At 37.2% G+C, this 26,255-nt stretch overlaps 1 protein-coding gene across 1 annotated transcript in view; it reads right to left on the minus strand.

Annotated features, from left to right (window-relative positions):
- Window positions 1–26,255, minus strand: part of skap1 (src kinase associated phosphoprotein 1) — a 50,892-nt gene that overhangs the window by 14,611 nt on the left and 10,026 nt on the right. The window contains exons 5-9 of the mRNA XM_015389077.1: window positions 13,009–13,089; window positions 12,826–12,909; window positions 12,620–12,738; window positions 11,802–11,865; window positions 7,447–7,635 (exon numbers count right to left, since the gene is read on the minus strand). Coding sequence (XP_015244563.1) covers window positions 7,447–7,635; window positions 11,802–11,865; window positions 12,620–12,738; window positions 12,826–12,909; window positions 13,009–13,089 — 537 coding nt within the window. The remainder of the gene's footprint in view (window positions 1–7,446; window positions 7,636–11,801; window positions 11,866–12,619; window positions 12,739–12,825; window positions 12,910–13,008; window positions 13,090–26,255) is intronic.

Here is a 26,255-nt window from a genome sequence, read left to right on the forward strand (position 1 = left end):
ATCTATGATTATTGTGATTACACATATAACTAATTATTCTGACAAGAATAACAAAAGAGGAAAGAAAAAGGCTGATAACATAAAAGTTTTTAGCAGAAATGAGGCCGTTCTCGAGGATCAGTAAGTATGATGCTGCCGTCGGCAGAGGCGGATGTTTTCTTGACCGTGGGGCGTGGCACCCAGTGGTCTGCTCTGTGACACAGTGATCCGCCTGCCCTCTTCTCCCACATCCATCGTGCACAGAAGAGGCCTGACAGCAATGCCACAACGCAGCAACACTATCCACCTTCCAGCGTGACCTGCAGCTCTCCGTTCCAGGAAGGGAAGCAGAGATCAAACACACACACACAAATATTTCTGGATGTGATCTTTGTTTCTGTGAATGTAGAGAGTCAAAGTCCTTCTTTTTTCTACCCTGAGGAGTCATTTTAATCTGCTTTGCTCTGCTTCTAAACATTTGTTCAGCCGTCCTCAAGTGGTAGAAAGAGGAGCATCATACCAGCGAGCAGGCGCGGCTACGGCCTGATGGTTTCCACATTACAGTGATTGAATTTTCCAGTCAATAAAATCAGTCATCAGCACTAGAAGCTAACGCCACCTTGGACCTGCAGTATCCCTGAAGGATACAACACTGCAGTTTTTTTTATTTTTCTCCACATTTAATTTTAATAATTTCCAGGAAAGAACATGAATCACGACCTTTCCTTCTCAGCTGAATAAACTGGTGCTTTTGTCCTTTGATTTAGCAAAGGAATATTTCAATTACCATCAGCTCTCCTCATCTGCAAGGCTGATTAGTGGAGTTTTTAATAATTTACAGGTCTATAATCTCTGTGTAAAAGCTGTTGGTGAGCACAGAGTGCAGCAGAGTGATTGATAAGCTTTTCGGGGTGAGAAAGTGAACGAAAGAGCTCGTCATTCGATATGCCATCTGTGGTCAGGGTCTCTACCTCTTCCCAGATGGCTTTGAACGGCAGCGTGACAGTTTGAAGACTGATTTCCCTTTCACCAGCGATTTTGGCAAAGGTAATGTACTCACTGAGTGAAACAGAATCTTGATGTATCTTATTTAATAGGAACAGTGATGGACGACGGCGCTGGGAAGATCAAATCGCCTCTTTTGTCCTTCTTGGGATCTTGTAGCACCCCCTCAGAACAAAACCTCACAGAGACTTTTCTAGATTCTTGTTTTTCAAAATCTGATTTGTATTAAACATTAGGCATTAATAACTATTTTAAAGCCTTGGGGAGGCAGTTTTTACAAAATTTCTGCTAAAGAGCTGTTGCTAAGCAATTTTAGCCCAAAACTCTGTTTAGTGGATTGAATTGGAGGCTATTTGTTGCCAGGCAACATCAGCTAATTAGGCATGATGTGACAGAGCTTTTACAAACTGCCAGGAGATAAGGAGGAAGAGGATTCACATTTTCTCCTGCCCTGTGCAGCCCTGCAGCAAACAAACCAGTACAGGCGAGCATATTACCAGAGGCGCCTCACTTACCCTCCAACTTCTGCTCTCTGTAAATGGATTCTGGTCAGGTTCCCTTTCATATAAACAACGGTGGGATGAACTGGGATGCAGGACTAAATTTGATCTGATGGACAGTATAATTTAGTTGTTTTTGGCCGTAAATACAGTCATGAAAAAAGATTCCTTACACCGCCATAATGAACCAAGTTATATTTCTTTTTACGTATAGCTGAAGAATAGTTGCCTATAAATCTAAAGTGAGCACTAAATTAAAATACAGGCCACTTATTTTGTTGGAAGATGAAACTTAAATCATATGTATGGATTTGTTAAAGTTGAACTTTACAAAATTAAGTTAAAGCAGATATCTGTAGAGTTTCAATAATTAAATAACTATTATTTAGAAAAGTGGAAGTAAAACAAATACATTTCCAAGAGAATGTCACAAGAATAAAACTTTGTTGTTATTTTTTATTTATTTATTTTTTGCATCCTGTTTTTCCAATATAGCTCTGGGAATCAATGTCCCAGAGCTAGATGATAGCCCAACAGTTTTGCTTTAACAAGAAGACCATTATGACTGTTGCCATAAATTTCTGTTTGTATATGAAACTTTATTGAAAATTATTTACGGAGTAAAAATCGTATACTACGCACATGGAGACGGAAAGGGACGTGAGAAAGAAAGAGGACATAAGAACTAAGGGGACAGGAAAAGAGATACGGACAGGAGAAAGTGCATTAAAAGAGAAAAAAATAAAACATAACAGCAAAAAGAAGACAGCAGACAATCAAAGTAACATTAAAAAAGCTTAAAGAGCAGCTGGTATCGTTTAGATATCATGTGTGCAAGGCAAAACCTATGGCGATTACGCAATATTAGTCAAGGTGGTATATATCTGTAGCTGCAGCTTAGTATTTTTTATTAATGTGTATCCGTGAACCCCTGAAACCAAACTCGTTGGCATGCTTGTGTATAAAGGATTTACAAAGCTTCTTCAGGAGGAAAATATGCTTAAAAGCGGGTGTGGGTGGCCTCAGACTTTCCCTACAGGCTGTAAAGAAAAGCTCTGTGTTTAAACCTTTATGCCTTCTCTCCCGATTCTTTACTGAGGAGAGATCGCTCAGAACTAATTCTTTAATTATTACTTCATAATATATATTTGTTAATAATCATGGGACATGACAACAGATTTTGACAGAAATTGTAATTTTACTCAGACCAGAGAAGTTGTTTGGTTTATAGAAAGCAGCTGCCTACCAACCGTGCTCGCTTCTCGCTGAAGTTGTTAAAGAGGCATTTTATACCACTTCAGTTTGACACATCCTCACATTACTACATCATACATATCTGTAAATGAAGAGATATTCCTTGCTCAAGCCATATCAAACTATTACAAAGAGTCCTAGATAAAAATACAGAGAACTCACTGTTAAGACAGGTCCACCCTGTCTGTGCCCCTATTTTATTCCCAAAACTCTGACATGTACATAATGAACATGATAACTGTATATCCTCACAGAAGGACTGTCCTAATTAGATAAACTACTTGGGTAAACATTGGTTTTGACACTTAACAGGAAGTTAATATTAGGGTTTAACAGATTCACACATCATCAATAAAAATAATCCTAATAGGGCCCAGGACGGATAGAGAGGCAACACGACCCCCAGATATCCAGAGGCACAGCACAGTGCTGAGGTCCCACTGAGCATGGGCTTTGCCGACATGCAGAAGGTGGACCCGGATGGGAGCACAAGGGTGTGAAGTTTGGGGGTGCTAAACCCCTTATTGGGGACCCTACAGGGCCAGGAGGCCCAGGCCTGACCTGGCAGGAACCAGCAATGACACATTACCCACCGAGTACCCAACCCCACACCTGGACAAGCATTAGCGCGCCAGCAGACACAAGCACCTCTCATCAGCAGGGAGCATAATAAGGGGGATGAGACAGGCTCTGGTCATATTTGAGGGCTAAGATGTTCAGTAAGGGAGGGCAAACACCCAACCAACGAGTAGACAAGGACAACGTCACATTCATTCATTCAAATTCACATATTCCCAACCTTACACCCATATGGACATATACAAGTGCTCAGCAGAGACACACACAGGGATAGACACTAAACATGTTCTTACACTCCTCATACATACACTATCCTTTCCCCCCCAAGAACCAACTCCCAGTAGGGAAAACACTGCCTCAACAGGTCCTGCCACAGCCCCTCCATTGCATCCCCCATAAACAGCACAACCGCCCCCACAGACACCAGAGGAGGTAGCCCACCCTCCAAAGCCCCCACCAAGCTACCCAAGCCCTGGTGCCAAACACTGTCATGATCTGGCCTGTTTGCTCCCCCTTAATTGGTTATTTCTCTCACCTGTCATTTTCCCTCCCTGCCTCAATTATCATTTATTCCTCTCACCTGTTTCCTTTGGTTTATATTCAATTCAGCCTGAGCATTCAGGGCCAGATCATTACTTGTCTTTCTGTTAGTTTGTTGAGTTTTATTTCATGGTTCATGTCCTGGATCCTGGTGGCCAGTGGAAAGAGGGTTTTTGTGTCTGTCTTGTCTCCTGATCGTCCACTGTTCCTCCCCCGCAGAGTCCTCTGGGTTTTTGGCTCTATATGTGGGGAGGTTCAGTTTTTATCTCAGTAAGCCTGGCTCCAGGGAGGAGAGCAGTTTAAAGTCCTGCATCAAGTTCTGGTTCCACGTCCTGTCTCGGCTACCTTCTTCCACTGAGCGTGCTCATCTGCACATGATCCTGTCTGCTTCTGTGCGTGACCACCTGGTCACACTTTCGGACCCTGTTAGACTCTGAACCCTCCTGGGAGCCTGTGGATGCCTGGAATTCTGGATCCTGCCACCTGTTTCTGTTCCTGCCTGATCTGGATCCTGTCCCTGTCTGTTCCTGTCTGTTCTGGATCCCTGACCAGGATCGGCTTCCAGCATGTCCTCTGGGTCTGCAGCACTTGGGGACATTCTAGGACTGGACTGTTAAACCAGGTAAGTGACCAACTCAAATAATCATCTTCTGTCAGATGAGTGTGGTCACTTACCTGTGTTTCTCCTGCAGAGTGTCTGTGATTGGGCAGTGCCCCGCTCCCCATCCTGCAGTGTCTGTGAGCCACAGCTCCACTTTAGTGTTTGTCTTATTTAATAAACTTTTTGAACTTTCCTATTGACTGTCTCTCCTTAAATACTGGGTCCTTCTGTCCGCGTTTCTTGACAGACACCCACTTTTCACCCCCAAACGACTGCAGGCACAGGCCATGTGCATGGTCAGACCAGGCAGGACGACAACACAAGCTGAGGTACAATCAATCAGCTTCCTGGAAGGATGGGCCCAAACCCTCCCACATCCCAGACCCCACCCATTGCTCAAACCCTGCCCCGTCCCAGTGGACAGACAAGACATCAAAGCCATAGGATGGTAACCAAAGGCTGCATGGCGTAAGGAGAGCCTGAAACCCCATCACATCAAGCCATGACCAACCCCAAGGGGCCAGCCCATCCCTAGGTGGAGCGGAGGAAACAGCGGTGCGTAAGACCCCGTTCCAGCCCCTGTCCAGGCACAGATGTAGTATTGTTGCCTGTTGGACCACTGTGTATTTAAAACCCACCCTAAACCCTAAGTGTCTAAATGCATCCCAACCACCACAGGTGGGCATAAGCATAAAAAGCAAATAGATTTTTGAGAACTAAGATTTTAAAATGATAAAAATTTGCGTACAATGAACATCCACGCCACTGATGTAAGAGAGGGCTTTAAGGATTAGTAGCAAACTTTTTCAAGATGTCAGCTACACTACAATTTGTTAGCTTTTATAGAGTTTTAAGGATTTACATTTAATATAAAAATACATCCTTTAAGAAAATAACTCAAATGCAGTAGATCAGACAGGAGTAACTTTCTTGATCTAAGGGTCACAACAGGCTTCACATGGATATATGTGAACAACAATGACACTTCACAAATGTCTACAAAGATGTAAATACGTTGATCATACAGCTGCACCATGTTATTCTACTGTAAACTAACCAGGGGCATCTCTGTAAAATAACATTTACGTTTCTTTCTGCCTGTGAAGTAGTAAATATTTGTAATCAAAAAAACTATATATTTGCATGTTTATTGCAGTTTTGTTTATTCTTAAGTGCATTTCATGGCTTCCTAACTTGTCACATAAGTGGTAGAGGTACTATCAAAACTATAAATACACCATATTTGGTTTGCTAAGAAAAGTTAGACTTATCGCTACTACAGAGTTTATTTAGATAAATTACAAGTTTTAACCTGGAAAAAAGGTGTATGTGAAAACTATTAAAAAAAGACTGTATTAGATTGTGTTTCTACACCATACAGTCAAAAGTTTTATTTCTTTATTTCTGCTTCACACACAAATTCACTTAGATGATATCCTGTTACTGACTCTGTGATCCAGCTTTAACAGCTTTAAATCTTTTAGGAAGATTTTCCATAGGGTTTGTAAGAATTATTATGACTGGGCAATATTTTGATATTATAAAATCAATAAAAAAGGGAAAATAAAGTGATATAAAATGAGATTATGTTATTTATATCAAGATGGCATTTTTTGTCCAATCCCAGTCCAATTCAACTTTATTTATAAAGCACTTTAACATTTCCCAATGATCAAAGTGCTGTACAGTGAACAAGAGCAAAACAAAGGACTTAAATTAAATAAAAAACAATAAAAGCATAAAGTACATATTCTTTTAATCATACTTTTATATCTGCCAGTATGGGATTTTTTGCCATTTTTCCTCTTTATCTAAATCTGTTTGCTAAAAATATAGTCTGTTTAACATTTGGGACATATTTTTACTTAGATGTGCCTTTTTATCATTACTTTATAAAAGAAGAAACTAAGGGCGCAAAATGATACAATACCAATTGAAATATAATTATATTCAATAAAGGTGATATAGTTCTAAAATGTTATTTTGAAAGAATATTATAACATGGCTAAAAATGGTCATATGTTTGTACAGGATTGTGTTGTGCACATTCCTAGCAGTCTTTCTGAGGCATTTATTTTCTTTATATCAATATCAAATTGATATACGTAGTATTGACCGATATTAAAAAAATATACTGTAATATACATATTTTGCCTTATTATTCAGCCCCAGGAGAAACATTGAAAATAAATATTGTATGATGACATCCAGCTTAAAAATATAAAGATTTAGTTTTTAGTGTAAAGTTGCCAAGTCTCAAATATGCTTATGGGATTTACTGACCATTCTAGGTGAGACCCTGATGTTGGCCAAAACATCAGGGTCTCCACACTAGGGGTGAGTATTGCCATGGGTGTTACTTGGGTAACAATACGATATATCATGATATTGCAATATCACTATATATTGCATTTTTTCCAGATATCTAAATTAAAAAGGCAAGTATTTTATATGTTTATTGAAAGTTCTTGATAATTAAATTATTTTTCTATCCATGTTGTTTTGGGTTTGAGTCAGTCCACCTCTTCCACAGTGACTGCTTCTACTACAGATATGGAGCTGGTCCGCACAGCAAAAGGGTTCCACAGTGCTATCTGCCAGAGTGGGGGTGCAGAGGTAGCCCATTTTCCCTTATTATTAAAGGTAAAAATGTGTTGTTTTTTTTAAGATCAATATTAGGGACTGAAAGATCAATATTATATCAGGCAGCCGAAAATCTGAAAATGTCGCCAAATCAATTTTTATCACACCCTTACTCTACACAATGTCTGTTCAGTAGATTTACTTCATTACATGATTAGATTTCAGTGAGAAACTACAGTTAAAAGTTTGAATATCCCTACATTTTGCAATGTGAATGGAAACTGAAAAGCTCTTGTGGCTCATATTAAAAAGCAAAAATCCAAAAACTTTTCTAATAACACGAGAAGTTGAAGTGAAATAGAAGTGTTGTGAATGTTTTTGTGTACAGTAACAATATCTGTCTACCTGGCAGCATTTCATAGATGTCATCTTCATCTTCCTCAGGTTCCTGAGTCTCTTGCCTTCCTATCGTCCTGCTGACCTGCGAGGCCTGGCCCATTGGTAGAGGTGGTGGGCTGACCACGCCCTCGATGTCATCGTACTCATCCTCGTCGCACTCATCCTCATCAACTGGGATGATGTTGGAGCTGAGATCTATTAGAAAGAGGGAAATGCTGTGATCCAGCTGAGTGTATTAAACAGAGCAGAGAGAGTTTTTCCTCCTGATGCTAAAATACAAAAGATTACTGCATCCTATAACATATGCTTAATTTTATAATTATTGTACCTATTTCTGTTTTGCTAAACTGATATTAGAAGTAGGGCTGAAACAAATAGTCAAGTTAATTATTGAAAATAATCTGCAACTGTTTTGGTAGTCGAATAAATCCATTACCTAAAGTAATGGAACAAAGAATCCAAAACATGCCATTTGCTGAAAAAATAATCTACTAAAAATATAAAAAAACTTCCATTTAAGACATGCATACATCTATATTATAGCATTTCTTTTCCACTTTTTCCCATTTACAGCTCATATAAAAGGCATAGCAAAGGTTTTTATTTCCTAAGTTCAAAATATTTATTTAGAATTGTTAATTTAGTCAAAGTATCTCTTTTTAGATTAATGAATTAATCTTAAAACATAACTGATGCATTCATCAATTACTAAAATCACCAATGGCTGCAGCCCTAATCAGAAGAATAAAGTTAAAAATAGCACACAAACTATTTGGCCATTTGGACCTAAAAGCATATAGGCTGACGGCCACAAAGACAAACTAACTGTTGTTCTAAATCTGCATCACCCTTCTATGAGCTATGACTGGCCTTGGGGCTGGGTTATATAATGTATATATTCAATGCATCATGCTTTCTTACCCGTGAGATGTTTAAGATGACAGCATCATTACTATTTGAATATAAATCCCAACAGCAACCTCATTACCTCACCAGCCCTTGTTGAAAACGCCACTGCATGTACAATGAGGAATAACTACAACATCGTACGTAATGATGGATGGATGGATGGATGGATGGATGGATGGATGGATGGATGGATGGATGGATGGATGGATGGATGGATGGATGGATGGATGGATGCTCGGCTACTTTAAATGCTGTGAAACAGCTTCTTTCTGTTCTCTATAGTGTAATTCCTAAACAAAATCATGTCTTGCATCTTATAGGTCTGATAGTTAGTTAAGGAATTATTGATCTTATATCAAAGATTAAGATTTGTATTTGCAGATACAGTATGCTCAACAATATAAACTAGTTTTTACAAAGTGTCCAACTTTTTCTTCTGGAACTAAACTGAATAAAAATCATTAATAGGTCAACGTTTAGTCTTTTAAATCAAAGTTAAAACCCATTTGTTTAGAACTGCCTTTAACTGTTAAACTATTAACATTAATTTAAGGTTGTGGTCCAACTGTTTTATTTGCTTTACTACCAGCTTTTATAATGTTTTTATCTTTACTTGCTTTTATTTTGCTTTGATTTTCCTTCTAACCAACTTAATTCATGTAAAGCATTTGAGTTGTCTCTGTACTGAAGTGTGCTATACAAATAAACTTGCCTTGCTTAATAGTTGATGCAAAACCTACATATATGACAATATTTAAATATCTCATGCCACATTTTATGATAAATCAAAAGAACCAGGATTTAGAGTTTACACTATGTATTACCCAGCAATAGGTGGTGCCATTACAGTTTCAACCCTATGTAATTTCGCAAAAAAGACCAAAAAAAAAAGTGCATTCTCACTTATTGTCTATTTCCAGATTAGCTTACTGAAGAAGATCACCAGGGAATTATAACTGAATGCTCAATGACCTTGGAAAACTCTGGTAACATTGGCGTTTCTTCTGGTTTCTCATTAAAAAGCAAAAACAGAAACAGTGTTACTACCTGTAAAAACTTGATCCTCATAATTTTATTTCAACCTTGTTTTTTCCATTATTTTACACCAAAAAAACTGCTTATTGGATCTTACTTATTTGAAGGATATGATTTTTGCCCAAAAAAGTTTTTTCACTGATTTTTAAAATATATTGAAGTATTATACATATTTTAACACAATTTGAGGAAAGTGCTGATCGAAAAGAGGGACAAAGAAAGACAAGACAGCAAATTTAGTTAGATAAATATAAAAAGCAGTAGAGATCAGCACTTTGTTTTAACAAATGTTTAGCAAAATAACCTTCAGACAAAAGGGACTCCTAACACAACTCTAAAACGTAAGGTGGAAAATAGCAACTTTTCAACTATTTTTACAGGTCAAAAATTGATGGCACTATTTACATCCTTTATTTTTATAGGTAGGTGAATAAATGCTCGTAAAAAATTGATGGGCTCTCAGACTTCACCCTGCTGCTCTTATTGTCTGGAAACAACCTTCACACGGTGTATGAAGCGTAACCAAGAAAGGAGAAGGAATGTGCAGGAGGAGCCTGAACCACCAACACATGCACACCTGATATAATGCAAAGGTGGGCACTTATTCACAGGATACCTGACGTAAGGATAGAAATGGTAAGTATGATCTAGTAGTAACGGAATCAAAAATTGAACCTATATCGCACAGATCCTACAGTTTATGGTCTGCTGCCCATATATATTATTATTTTTTTAACAGTCTCTTATTAGTAAACATCTAAGAGTACTGTACTTGTAAGATTTGGCTTTGAACCTCAGGTTTTCTGGACGGTCTTTCATTGGTCTCCACAACAAGAGCTAAGAAATACTGTGCAGTAAGACGACTCTTTCATATCACAGCCTTCAGCTGTGGAGCAGCTTTCCTCAGGGAAGGTGAGAGTTTGAGTGAATTTAAAGGCAAACTAATCATGCAGCCATTCAGTCTGGCTTTTAACTGAGGTTTATAGCTACTTTTTTCCTCAGTTAATTTTATTACAATTCCAGCTTTAAGCACGTTTAGCAACTTTTACATCTACTTGATTTTAGTGCAATTTAATAGATGTATAATTTGAGCAATAACTGCCTGGTATTCTGATCATATACATATATTTTTTATATATATATTTATGTTTTTTGTTATCACTAATGATAGCTGTATTTTTCATGTTAACCATTTATTGCTTTTAGATAACTATAAACTTATTATGCAATAAATATTTGCATTTAATGTATTGACTAAACAGAAATAATTATGTTTTTTTTTTGTCTGTTAACATAGTTTTTTAAATGTATTCTTAATGTTTTTCTGCCCTTTATCACCTCTGTGAAACATTGTGCTGCACTTGTTTGTATGAAAAATTCACTACAAGAAGTTTGATTGATTTAATTAATCTAAATGACATTGTTTTTATCCTGAAATGAGTTAAATATCGGGTAGTTCTTAATAGCCTTAGATTATTATTTATAATTAAAACAACTCATGAAAAAGACCAAATAATAATGATAAAAGATGCTTTAAAAACTGTTTTTTCTTGACAAATGGACAGTGTTTGGAGAGATCACTGAGGGGGCCAACAATTGAATTATGAACACAGAAAATTTCAAGTGTATTTTGAGAAGTAAATATGGGGCATAAACACGATCATAAATAACCGTCTTTATAGTCTGCACCGGACTAGAATTTGGAGCAAAACTATGCTTGGAGAACGTAAGACAAACTGCTGAGTGTCTGTTACTTCCCGCACACAGTCGGCGAGCCCGAGCCCATTTTAGAGAGCTGGAGACGCGAGTGCTGGCTCAGATGGAGGAGCTGTCTCATTGCAAGCGACTGGCTGCTGCAACACGGGGTATCAGGTCCTCCGCCATCCAGCAGCAGCCAAGCAGAAATCAATGTCACTGGAAGATAACCAGAACATCTACCAATCAATTTCCTGTAAGCTGGAATTTGGTAGGAGGGCAGTGGGAGGCGTAGCTGAAGGAGGTGGAGGAAAACTAGAGAGGCACAAGGATGCACATCACATTGTGGGTTGACAAGTCAAATGAGAGGATTCAGGATGTATGTGTCTGGTTGTGTAGTTAGTGACAGATCTGCTGCTTTTTCAGGAAGAGATGATAAAGAGCTCCCACGCACTTCTGACCTTTTTGCACCGACGAAACACAATAACAACTCTGATGGGAAAAAAACACGATAGATTTATACTTCTTCAAATGTTTTTTCTTACCAACCTTTTAAAACGTCAGCTAAAATAAGTTTTATTCAATCATTATTATTACTACATTTTCTCTATGTTGTAAGGCTTTATAACATAAAAAAAAAATGAGAGAAAAAAACAAAAGTGAAAGACGTTTAACACAAGACGAAGCTCAGCAGAAACAAACAGAGAGAGACGATGGCTTACCTTTCAGAACAAAATTGATCTGGGCCACCCACTCGTGGGCGTCTTGAGGGCTGCTGGCTGCAAACTGCAAAAAAAGTGAAAACGATACCGTCTTTAAATCATATCTAAACACTGTAGTGATAATCTGGAACAGTTCCAATTTTCTAAATATAAAAATGACATTTTGACGCAAAATTAAAAAGAAAATAAAGATATTTAAGTGCTTGAACATTAAAAAAATCATGAAATATTTGCTAATAATAGGTTGTCGTTATTGTCTACTATGTTTTTTGTTATTAATAATTTTAAAGCTTAGGAAACACATAAAAAAAATGAATGAAAGTGAATGAATGAAATACTACAATTGAAAATAAGGAAATATAAAATTGAGAATTTTCCAAACAATAATGCATAAGATTGTGAAAAAAAATCAAATTACTTTTCAATTATTTGTATAAAGTTGTGTACAGAAATTCAAACTAAATATTTTATAATGTTTAGTGATATTTCCACGTCATACAAGCAGCTTAAAATTACATCTTCATTCAAAAAAATATTATGTTTGATTAAATTAAAGGTCTTTTCAGGCTTTCTAAACAAACAGAAAATAATAAAACCTTGAAAAAAAAAATGGAAGCAGTGATACGAAGTCAAAAACAGCACAGACGTCATCTAAAGCCTCCCTCTCTTGGTGGTAAACAATGTGGAAATATGTGACGTTAGTTTTCCTCCAGCTGCGTTCATATATGGGTTCTGCAGATGTGAGTATAATCGCCTCTAAGTGATAAATTGTTAGCAGTGACAAACAGACGGCTTTAGGGTGATTATCGTGAACCGACCTGGAAGGCCCGTCGTCCCGGAGCGGTGAACTCAAAACAGGCGTTTTTTTTGTCTTTTTTCAGGTTGGCCATCTTTACAGTGTAGTCACCGATATAAAATGAACCTTTCTGCTGTTTATCTGCAGGGAGGAGGACACGTGTTAGGCTGTTATTTGATTCACTTAGTGCAGCTGTAATGTTTTTTTCCATTCCTGCTACAAACACACCTTTTTCACTCCCGAAGTAGTAAAAAACAGAGTTGTTCAGAACGCACCACCTTTTCTGCCACTCTGAGCCGAAGAAGCTGTGATCTGAAGTAGAACCAGACGAATTAAAGAGTTTATTAGCAATCTGGGTAATTAGAAGTGAACTTACGTATGGATGAGGTAATGGAACGTTATCTGTTATACCCTTTCGTTTCTTTTCCAGATAGCCTTGCTTTAAGATGTTGGTGAGCTCCTGGGCTCCGACTGAGGGGATGTCGCCAAAATCTGTTGAACAGACAAAATAATCAGGCACAAAACTAAGAAAAGCTCTCAAAGTCAGAGGCAAGTCCTAAAACATTCTCATTGAACCAGAAGTTTTGAAATTGTTATAAATGACGACTTTCAGTCGACTAATTTGTTTATCAATAAACTGTTTGGTAGCTGACGCCAAATAGGCTGCACTTAAACCTCCTTTACTCCTTGGGAAACACGTGTACACTCTTCAGAATATAAATCCCCTAACGGTGGGGATCAAATACATCCCCCGCAAGGCTTCAGGAAACTTGGATCAATACATTTACAGTGCAACTCAGCACTGCAGTCCATTCATCTGCTCACATAACAATTTAATGAGAGCAACCTTCCTGTGGGGATCCAACAACTCCTTGCTCTGCAAACATGATAGGACATGGCAAAGCTTAAAAAGCCTTAAGTTAATCAGTGCAGTACATCGGTAATGAATAAAGCACTGGGAGGTTTTTCATTTCGGTTCTTACATAAGATGTTGGTAGTTTTACTTAAAATAACGAGTAAAATTTCTCTTTTCAACCAGTTAAAAAAAAAGCAACAACCTTAAAACAGCTATTGTATTTTTCTACTCCAAAATGTTCATGTTCGTTTTTTTCTCAATTCCACATTTTGAAAACATTATTTCACCTTAAAAATTAACACTGGAAAAAATTTAAATCTAGATAAGTCATTTTTTTCTTAAAATAAGCACATTTTTCTTGGATTGAGGAGGTAAAAGAGACATTTTGCCAATGGAACAAGACAATTTACACTTTAAACAAGAAAACGCAATTGCATTGTCTTATTTCAAGTGAATAATATCTAATTATCTTATTTAAAGAATAAAAATACTTATTCCATTGGCAAACTATCTCATTTACCTACTCAAATTAAGGGTAAATGCACTTAATTTAAGAAATTTTTACTTATTTTTAGATCATTTTTCCAGTGTTCAAACAATTCAACAAAACAATTTCAATGTATTAACTTTAAAATTTTATTGGCTTTTTTTTGTAATTAAAAAAAGGAAAAAAATAATATTTTTGTTAGAAATATACCACGTTCTGCAACACTAAAGAAAACATACAAATAACGTATAGATCCTTTTCTAAATGACTACAGCTACAAAACATATTGCAGGAACACCAGGGTAATGATAGCTCCCTCTTTTAATATGAATTTTGCTGAATGAGCTTTATGTTTTACAAATAAAAACAAAAAACCTCCAATACAAAACAAAAACATTAAAGAAACAAATTCTTAATCTTTATTGTTACACTGGCACATGTTCAGATCTCTTCCACGACTGCAGGTCTCAAGCAGAAATGAATCCCATCTGAACAGATGGACAGGAAACTAAAGAGACCAACGGTGACACACCAACCCATCAAATACTATGCTAGTCAGAGTATATTGATTTTTACAGTAATAACACTATTGATAACATATATTTAAAGATATTTAATCATACAAAGATTTGAGCAAATATTTAGGTCAATAGAAGTCACAAAAGGTGAGAAGCTCTGGTAACTCCGGCACTCTGGAAGGACTTTAGCTTCACTTTAAACCAGCGAATTTGTTGGATTCTGATACCAATACCCAGTTGATACCTTATTTTAATGTTCAGTCCATGTTCTGACTCTTAAACCTGTCTCCTGGGCAGCATAAGAGTGCCACCTTCCATGTCTTTCCGTGAGCCATCAAAGCTCAGCCGCCTCTGAATTTTATTAGCCAACATGGGGGAAAACACACAGGAACGGTGAGAGGTGCCTTTTAAAGCCTTGCAACAGAGGAACAGTTTAAACACCATTCACCATAAGTCAGCATGACACCTCTATTCAGGCCAGGGATGACGAGGGGGAATGCCTGAGGGCCCCCCTCCCTACTTAGAAAGGGTCTGTTTAACTGCTGTGAAAAACCAAACATGTCATCCTACAACTGGCTGATCTGCTTTAAACAAAGAGCATCCCCCCCAACTTCAGTCTCACAGGAACTCCCCAGTGTTCCTCAGTCTCATTCATAAAAGCTAAACAGTGGAGGACTTTTTCTCCTTATTTCCCAGCTTTTCCTGCATAACTTTAAATAAGACAGCAAAGTGAGATCCACTGCTGCTCAGGTTTGTGGTCCTGACGGATGAGTAGGTCATTCCAGCACAGCACTAACACTCCCACACATCATCCGCCCGCCTCTGTGGATGGACTGACCGCTGACACTATAAATACAGAGGTGCTAAGGACTGTTTTGTCAAAGAGAACCTGATTCTGTACATCATAACAAACAGCGATCATTACGCTCCTCCACCTCATTTATCCGCCGGCGGTCTGTCTTTTTTCTTTCCTTCCCCCTTCGGCCTTACTTCCCTGTTGCGACTCTCCTCTAATCCCCTCATCAGTCTGCTTCCCTCGCTCTTCATTTATCTCAAAGGTCGAGCTCAGGTAATAGATGAGGAGCAACAAAAATCAACACAGGATCACTCCGATCTGCTAGAGTCAATAAACATTACACATTCATCCCTGCTTAGCGCTTTATCGCCAGGTGACCCGACCTCACTGGATTCTCCTTTGTGTGAAACATGACGCCAACGAGCACAAAAAGACACCCCTTGCTTCTCGATTCTTCCACACGGTAGCAGCACGTGATAAAATCATCCCGCTGGTTAGTGTTTGATCCCACCTGGAACAAAAACACAACCTGATTGCCGATTGGTGCCGGGTTAACCATAACAATCCCCCACTGAAACCTCTTTGGGAGCGACGCAACCTTAAGTGGGCATTTAGAGGTGCTTTTATTCAAAAATGTGCAATTTAGAGCCTTTAACGCCCCTGAAAACTATCATGGTGTTTGAGTTTGTAGTTTGAATACAGCCACAGAGAGACACATTAATGCATCTAATTAAGGACTCATCAGAACTGCAGACAGACGGCACTCTTTCATAAAAATCATAAATTGGGTTATCAATTATTCAGAGCAATGCTATGGCTTCATTTTCAACCCTTTTGCGTTTTAATTAGCACCATCCACAGCTTTTGTATTGACATTAATTTGATGGCAATTTATTGATATTTCAGCATAACCTATTTAGCTGAGTGCAATTACCAACATGGAGGAGCAGATAGATGCCACGTCGGGAGCGGCGTGCCACCTTTCGTAAATCAAGGTGAGGAGTTGCTAAGGGTCCATGCTAACTGAATCTAACGGTGCTCGTCAACAAGGGATCTGAGTCACCCAATTTACAAATGGAGGCAAATAATCAATAGAAATTGACCAGAAATATGTGTTTAATTGATCCGGACGAAGGACGGCTCCCAGGAGTGAGCTGACCTGTGTGAGGACAAGCGATCTGTTCTGTCGGCGTCCTGAACTCGTGTTAAACTCAGAGGGGACGAGTGACGACGCAGCCAGCAGTTTAGCCACAACCGCAATCTCTCATTTGGTTATTCACACTCCCTCAGCATGGCGTTATGAGCTCAGCAGTTGATCCTGCAAGAGAAAGCTGATTTATGTTCGCATGACCAGAGGGAGTTAATGTATTCTCTCATTAAAATCCACTTTAGTTAGGCTGAAAGTCAATCAAAGGCTGGAAGAGGAGTGAATCAAAGTGAAGGGAAATGGACGAGTGGGAAGACTCGCGTGTTACATTTGATCCAGCGGTGGTCGTAACGCAACAAAAGAGGGGATGAAAGCACTGAAATGTGCTGAGGATGTTGATGGTTCTGTAGAAAATGAGTTTTCCGTGTGTTTTGGGCAGTGGGATGGGAGAAAAGGCACTAACAGGATTCAGCCGCAGCAGGGAAACATGTCTGAATCACTGTAACGTTTTCCAATCAACACATAAACACACTGAAACTGAATAAGTTATCCGGCTTTCTAAAGGAGTCAATATCTGGTGTGTGTGGCGGCCAAAAATAGTCAACAGAGACACCAGCTGTTGACCAAAATCTGATGGTTTTCAACTTCAATGAACTGGAGGCCTGTCGGTAATTCAAAGATAGGATATTTCCCCCATCCGTGAACAAAGAGTTATTAGATCATTGTTATGGAGCGGTCTGGATATATAAATGCTGTAGGCCTTTGGAAATATAAAAATTCTGGTAAGAATCTACAACCTTATAAAAATACACAGAGGCTGTGTTCCGATTTTTTTTTAATTTTTTTTTACTAGCCTTACCCTAATAGCCCTAATAGCACTTTATGTAATAATACTGTATGTGCTAAAGCCAGATGATGTTTTCATACTAAAATGTGACACCAAAAACGACTAAAATCAGCTCCTATAAAATCAAAAACTGAAACACACCGATCAAACTGCAGGAAACAAGAATGAGCCAATCACCTCCTAGATTAACTAAGTCCAGTAATAGAATGATATAAGGTCAGCGTTCAGAAATAAGCCACAAAATTCTGATTAGTGCACAGTCTCAACTGTTTAATTCCTTATTCTGCTGATAGGAACGACATATAGACCCTTCCCTTAATGTTATTCTAAACATTATTCCCTTTAATTTATTCTGTATAGATTCCTTAAATGTCACATTTTATTTATTTAATTTATCAATCTGCCAGAAAAAAAAAAAAGTTTTTGTCTGTATTCATGCTGCCTGACTGACATTTCATTTTGTTTGTTTAATCAACTGTAATTAGATTTCAAAGTGAGTCAAACAAATAAAAGTGTAAATCACTATGAGAGTAATTTATACATAATTTCTCCATGGACAAAATGTTATTTTGGGGTAAAAAAAACTAAACAAAATGACAGACAAAATGATGTTCTAATTGTACAGAGTGATTATCTTATTTTATAAAACCTTTTCCAAAATCTTTGCCTGAACATTTAGGAGCACCTGAGAATCTTTTGGCATAAAATCTAGTCTGTTTTATTAGCAAAGACCAAACAGCCCTTTTCATAGACCATTAATGTCTGTTTTATTGAGATCAGGGCGCATATTTACAGTCAGATTTCAATAAATTAGAATATTGTTAAAAAGTTTCAAAGGATTTGAGACGAAAACTGAAAGCCGATTCAGGAGAGCTTTGGAGCGTTTTCTTGGTGGCAGCCGTGTGACGCTACCAAGCAATAAATACAATGATTTATTTAAAAACATCAATTATCTTTTTATGAATTCTACCATCTTGTTCATTATATATATATTTTTTTTATTTAAATATATAATTATGACTTAAAAAGTAGAAGATAAAAAGTAAGGTGTTAGGAATATATAGATAAAACTTAAAGATCATCAAAAACAAACTAAATGCTTTTCTTAAGAGTATTTCTTTTCATTTATTTTGCATAAGCTTATTAATTAGAAGCTTGTTGAGTTTTTTTTATGCTAATTGATGAAAAATCTTGTGAAACAAATTAAAATAACTTAAATTGGAAAAATTTTAAATATTAATGTACATAAAAAACAGTGATAAATTCTGTGAATTATATTTTATGTCATTGGTACATTTATAGAGAAACTAAGCTGAACTCTTATCTTTACAAGATAAAAAAGTTACCATCTTTTCCGATGGTCAAAGGGAAATTTGACAGTTTTTCTTATTTAATCAGTATTTAACAGCCAGCTTATTTTTTATTTTATTTTTTTTTTAAGAAATCAGCTAAGAAACCATTATAAAGTAATTTAATCACAAATTAAGGAAAAGAAAATCTATTTATCATATTTATTGGTTACAGTTAGCACCGATCACATCAGATATATATATATATTTTTTATTTCCTTTGTTAGTAATAATGTTTTGCAATTATTTTTCTATATCATATTTCATTAATCTAGCATTCATGAGCTACAATAAAGTGTTTATATATTATTCCAAATTACAGAAATAAAATCTACACTGGAAGCACATGCTATTTTATTTATGTTTGTTGTAAAATATCAGTAAAACATGGGCTTAGTACTGTTAATAAAATATGAGTTCATTATATCATCTTTTTCCTTCGTTTTAGAAGAACTTTGCATAAAATCTTTGTTAAAAATTATCCAGTTTTAGGGAGCCATTTTATTGTTTTTACTTAGTAATGGGATATAAATCATTTGGCTAAAAAAATACAAAAGGTCAGAAGAACATTGTAATCTAAGAATCCATCTTTTTTTAATATTTGTAAGAATCTATAAATCTATTTTTGGTTTCTCAGTCTAACTTGTTTCTTTCTTACTGGTTTAGAAATAATTTACATTGCAGTGTATTACTGGAAAGACTTAGGTTTTATTTAAAAATTAGGAAGGGGGAATATATATTTTCAGCGTTTATTGGCATAAAGCACCAGTTACTATAAAATTATTAGATGTAGCTTCCTCCAAATTAAAGCTGAAACATTTTTTTTTTGTTTTAAGAAAGCTTTTCAGAAACTCTTTTTTAAAACGAATCCTGTATTAAAGATAAATCTTGTTGCTGTATTGCAATAATTTATGTTTAAATAATCAGACATCAATCCTTTGGCTTTAAATAATATAAACAGACAAAAAAATAAAAAATCCCCGCTGACAGGTCCAGAGAGATTTGGTGGGTTTTTTCTATAAATGAAAATCTTCCTATGAAAACCTGTTTATTTCCAGTCTCAAAATCAACATCTTAACAAACTACCTGTTGAATGTGTCAATTTCCATCCTATTTATGAGATTCAAATAATGAAAAGATAACAGTTAATCAAGAATCCCTGAAAAACGAAACGCTATGAGGATTTTATAGTGTCTAGCATTAACTAGCTCTGCTAAATGTTGGTTTGTTCAAATGTGACCCCATACAAGCAGAGGCCAACCATCAGATAAGAAAGTTATCATATGTTTCCTTTCTGCTTTGCTTTGGTCCTTGAGTAGGGGCAGCTTTCACAGTGCCTTTCGATGCGAGAGGTATTGCGCTGAATGCAGCATCAGGGGGCAAGACCTGACCCCCGAGTGAACTCAGCTGATGAGGTTAAACAGAAGGCACGGAGAGGCTCCCTGGCCCTGAGGGGGGCTGCGGGCAGGAATGCTGCTGATTCTACAGACGAGGCGAACGAGACCGCAATCCTCTTCGATACCGTCCTTGATTAGGAAAAAGGATTCAGCCGGTGCACCTTCACCCACCCGGCGCTCAATCTGTGTGCAGGCCGAGCTAAATTGATACATTTTTCCTCATTACAGTGGGAGGCCTCTGCTGTGCGTCCCTCCAGCAAGGCGGCCGTCAGAAAAGAGGAGAGAGACTGAGAGGCACTGAGGTTAAGGGCACAATGTCTTCTCGGCCCTTCTTCCCTCCCCTGATTTGATTAGGACTTCAGTCATCGATACATAAACCATGTTTAGGACCTCCTAATGCATGTGTTTGAACCAAAGAAAACATGCAGTGCATTATATCAGGCTGCACAATGACTGTGTCACCATCTAATAATGTTTAATGGCAACAGAAATTTATGCGGAAAGGATTTTGGATTTTTTTTTTTTGTTTGATAGAAAATCAACACGTCGTTTTAATTGAACAACAAATCAGTCCTTTCTTTGGCAGATTGAAGCTTTAACGGGATAAAATGATCACAAAAAACTTCTTTAACAGTTCCTCATTCCTCTTTTTCATCGTGCGACTTAGTCTAGTTTACATATTCAGGTTAGTAAAAAAAAAATAAAAAATGCTTCTTCTTCATACAGGAGAAGACGTAAAGTCATGGCTTGGATCTGCTCTGTTCTCAGACATCACAGACCGGCCACTCTACAGACACTAAGGGCCTAAATTTACAATCTGACACCGGCTTCCCCCCGGGCAGCAATAAGCAGCGTCTGCAGCGACCCTGAATTTCCCTTTTCCAGATTTACTACCACTATTCAAATGCTTAACTGCAGATACAATGATCCTCTAATCGCTGGGGATGGTTTTCGGCTGCATCGCTGACAGAAACAAAAAGAAAACACAGAAGTAGGAATACAAATAACTGCAATGGAGGAGTTTCAGTCCACAGAGGAACTGGCATGTCTGTGGAAAAAAAAAACAGAGATGTAGTGTAGTCATGATAGTATAGCCTGGAGCGGTAAAGATTAGAGGAAAAACACTTCCCTTTGAAATACAATCATTGTTCTTTTAAAAATCTCCTCATGTCACTGATCAAATGATCAAAGTAAAATATAAATAAAGATCAGAAAGCTGCAAAGTGCTGCATCACCCATTACCCAGCCTATTACCCTTTAATTTTATTGTGACTTCAACTATCTCTCATGCTAATAAATTATCTTTTATTGCCTTTTTTCTTTGACTTGTTTTCCTAAATTAATAATATAGGTAACAAGAGTCTATAAATTAGTTTTTGCCTGAGAAAATTCAGAACCAATCAAAAGGTTTAGTTGTTTTAATTCATTATTTCTTTTGAAAAAATGCATATTCTGAATATAACTGATTCCTATCAGCAGTAACAGCAGTAATTATTATAACAAAATAATAAATAAATGTTTTGTAAAATTTTTTTTTTACATTAAAAGAAAACTAATTTAAAACTGTTTTTGCTATTATTTACTATAAAAGTTTGTGCAAGATATTTAAAATGTCCGATATAAATGTAATAAGTGGATTTCTTAAAATAAATAGATTTTATTTTATATTTATTATTTCATTTGCTCCTTTTTTTGTTTTATTGATTTAAATGAGGCGATGCAATTATATTTTTAATTAATACAACAAAAGCAATCATTTTTTATGCTTTATTTTATTGAAAATTAAGCAAAGAAAAAAAACTTTGGAATAATTTCTTTACAGTTATGAATATTTTTAAACTTTCTTTAAAAATATGCTTAAAATGGTTGTCGGCGATAGCAATCAAGCTATTAGAGGCGGTTTCCTATTTTAAGTCAGAACATAAAAACAATAACATTAATGGAATAATCTCTTTGAAATAAATGCCGTCCACAATATTGATCAGATTCTTAAAACATGTCTTCCTTCTTCTTGGTTTTTGCTATTTATCTCATCGCAGCTTCAAGATTAAATGAAGCTAAATCGTCAGTTAAACATGAAAAGAAACAATTTCATCATGTTTGTTTGAGGACGATATATCATAGAAGAAGTTGATTTAATTTTGATTAGTGCAGCAGGGAATATTTATTCTAAAATTAATTATCTAAAAGCATTTTTGTAATGAAACTACAGTTGCTTACAATAAAATGTGGTCCCAGTTGAAGGAGTTTCTGATTTCTTTCACATTAGCCTGCTTGCAGGCTAAAGCCACTACAAATCAATGGTAAAAATTACCACTGTAGATAAGCAATCTCCTAACAGCATACAAGCGCAGCGCAGCCCTGTCCCACTTGGCACGGGTAAGATCCCGCTATGAAGAGGGATGCATCCCCAACATCTTTGAATAACACAGGAGCATGTTAATGACCTTTAAGTGCTGCGTTACAGCAACAATTAAACAGAGGAATCCCGGAGGTGTTGGCCGCCACGGTGTCACTGTCTGTGTACAGGCCAACACATCTCTCCTATCTCCATTTATTTCCCTAAGAAATCAGCAGGGCCACCTGGGCTTGGCATTGAAACTTCATTCATCTCCAGAAATGGATTCCAGTGGAGGGCAAAATCAAATTCTCATTTGCGAGGAAGGAAGGGAAAGAGAGGGAGTGAATGCAGGAGGTACCTGGGAACGCTCACCTCTGGGTGAACCCGCCGCATCTGATAGTTTTGCTATTTGTCTGTGACATTGACAGCTCTGGGGGAGATTAGGAGCCACCCTGCCCCTGCTTTCCCCACTTTGCATTCTGCCTATGCGCCTTCTTACAGATGGACGGCCACGCATTTACCTTCGGCCGTTTTCCCTGGGTTTCATCGCCGAGCTCAGCCAGAGTCGGCGGAGGGATGTAATTATACATCCCTCAACAATAAAACAAAGAAAATGAGAAGGGAGCTGCATCAGAGGGCAAACGAACCAGCAGGCGAAAAAAAAAAGAAAAAAAAATCCCAGTGTGGGTTTTTAGAAGGGTGGGGAGCGGGGTTCAGGCCGGAGATGAGAGTGATGGATGCCCTTCGGTTAAATACGTCCAAATCCCCCCCTTCAAGCCGCTCTCTTGCAGGCCGAGTGAGTGAGTGTGTGAGGGAGAGTGTACAAGATTAATAGTGTAAACAGCGAGGGAGAGAGGGAAAGAAAGGCAGTCAGGAGAGAGGGAGAAAGAAAAGACTATCAGCATCTGCAGCAGCACAGTAGCCCTTGGGGAGCTGTGTGAACTTTTGAACCCTGATGGCAAGCGTTCGCAGCAATGCACAGATCCCAGCGCCTGCCTCGTAACGCGTAAGCGTCCTTCTAAAAAAGCATGCAGATAGCAACCAGAGCAGGAGAGAGAGAGAGAGGGAGAGGGAGAGAAGAGGAGTGGAAGTCATTAACATATTCCTCGCTTGCTTGCAAACGAGGAGCCGCTATCCAAATGTCACAAAATCTATACACCAATGAACACGGCAAAGAGATGGATCTCTAGGCAGATATTCTGACGATCAAATACAGTAAATGACTGTCGGAGAGTAGGAAGAAACTTTGCGATTTATGTTGTCGTTCTGAGATCCTTCACACATCTCTGAACAGACTGCAGACGGGTCACAGGTTGGCCAAACAAGAGGGTCAAAAGGTCAAAAGTTCAGTAAGTGGGCAGACAGCACAAAGAGGGGGAAAAAAACCCAGAAAGCACAGAGCTAAATCATCTGTAAAGAGGCCAGACACAAATCAGGCACCGGCCGCCACATAACCGCCACGTTCTTAACTTTCTCTGTCTGAAAAACCCCAACTTCAGATACAAACAGGAAGCCAGTTGGCGCATTTAACACTGCAGATTAACCCACTAATGGAGCTTCAGTCTGTCAGATGGCTACATCACCCAGCCAAAAGGGCCGGGCACACACTCTTACAAACGCTTCACTTTTAAATGGCTTTTCCAAGCTTCAGCCAGAATGACCGAGTTTAGATTTAATATTCTATTTACAAGCACGGTGTAATAATGTTGTTGCTGTGCGTTGGTCCCCTCATATTCAAATGAGAAATAGGCAACAGCGAGACATAAGTTCAAATTGGTTGTCCAACCGCGTACTGGTGCCAGTAATTGGTTTAGGAAATTGGGCCGGCAGAGACAGCAGTAACAGTCCGGGTTGAACAAACGTTCCTTTGGAGCTGGAAGTATTACTTAATTAAACAATGTGTCGACTGAGAGAAAAAAAGAAATGTTAGATGTTACTTAAGTCAAAGATGCACTGATCAGGGGTGTTGGTATCAGTTTTCTTTAAGGTCTGATCTGCTGATTCGTATTTGAAAAAAAAACATGATTTTTTTCCAACTAAAGCTTCAGATTCTTTTAAACAATAACTGGTTTAAATGCAAGAGAAAACATGTTTTTTCCAGTTTATAATATAATTAAACAGTGGATGAAAGAATTCTTAATTTCTCCACATTTAATGATTTCAGCATTTGACCTACTGCTAAAATATATATATATATATATATATATATATATATATATATATATATATATATATATTAGCAGTTGCATTTGCCTGCCGGGCAAGTGCAATTATCGCAAAAAAAACTTATTAATCACTCAAAATTACTTTAAAATCACCGACATTCGCTAAAAATGACCCAAAACCGTTGCGGCGCCATTTTTGTTGTTTTGTACACATTCTCGCGTGATTTGAAAAAGCCGCGTGATTTTCCGCTAGATGGCGTTATTCAGCTCTTGGGGAGAGAATTCTGCAGAATAGCAGCTGAATGATCAATTTAATCTATACTATAATACACACTAGATTAAAAATGATCAGTCAGGGATTAGGAAAATAATAATAATAATTGTATGCGCACAGTGTAAATATTTCTATCATATGGCAGTCTTCTGTACAGTGGTCATACATTAAAAATGTTCATTAAATGTTTTTCTCTTAGACATTGGAGTGGTGCATTTAAATGTTATAGAGCTAAACATGTTAAATTGGTGAGTAGTAGTAGTGTAAGTTTTTTAACTGATTTTTAACATTACAATTTATTTTTTTCCAAGCACACAACAGTTTAAAGCAAAGTTTAGCTTGAAAAAAATGTGCAGGAAGGATTGAAAAGCATGTTAACACGGTAATGTAGGCTTGAGTTCATTTTCTGACGCATGCATATACACACCAGGAACCTGGAAACTTACTGAACTACAAAAAAACATTTAAAAAACAAACATGTTTCATTGATATATATATATATACAAAAATGAATATTAGGAACTATATTTATCAAACATTATTCTGGGCAAGTAAAAATTGTTTCTGGGCAAATGAAATGTGAAAGCCATTTGCCCGAAGGGCAAGTCAACGTCAACCCCTGTATATATATATCAACCTTATAAAGCCAAACTAAGCAAGGTGGTAGTAGGACTAAACTACTTTAAAACGTTAAAGGTTAGGCTTTTACAGGGTTAGGGTTCCAATTTCATTTCTGGCTTTTTTTCCCCTGCTCCTTATTTCAAATGGGTATCAAAAAAACACCGATCAATAATTATTGACATCAACTGATAAGAAAGACTTATATCATTAAACATTTTTCAGTGACATGTCACAGCTCTGAATGTGAGGAAGGATGGATGAATCTCCTCTCCTGTATCTTGGCTCCTAATTCAGGAAGTAGTTAGCAGATTTCACTGAGAAAATGGGAAACTACTTTTAGAAGCTGATCTTTTCCACCAGATCACTGAGTAGCAGACACTATTTTTATCCTTGTTAAGGAAGAAAATATAATAGGAGCAAGTGTAACCAAGCTACCGATATCTGCATGAATAAAAAGCATCGCTGCAAGGACAGTAAACTAGTTAAAATAAAATAAAAAAAACTTGTTAAATCTAATTTTTTATATGAAAATATATCAGAATGTATTTAAATGGTGAGGTTTGTTTATGATCTTAATGTTTTTTTCTCTCCTGAAAATGAAAAGTTGCTATAATCGCAAAATGTTTTCAACTGGAAGATAAATTTTGGCTACTTTTGATGATTAAGGGTTTCGGAAAAATTCTTTGAGTTAAATGTAAGACTTTTGAAGCACTTTGTGAATAAATAAATGGCAGAAATAAATGACGAAATATAACTTCCACCCACTTTATTGACATAAATCACCTAACACCTGATTGAAGTTATATCACTTTGTCAACTGGCTTTAATACATCGAGGTTAGTGTTTTCCTCCAGTTAGTA

Source organism: Cyprinodon variegatus, unplaced genomic scaffold (genome assembly GCF_000732505.1).
Source record: "Cyprinodon variegatus isolate N-32 unplaced genomic scaffold, C_variegatus-1.0 Scaffold447, whole genome shotgun sequence".
In the NCBI taxonomy this organism is placed as follows: Eukaryota; Metazoa; Chordata; class Actinopteri; order Cyprinodontiformes; family Cyprinodontidae; genus Cyprinodon; species Cyprinodon variegatus.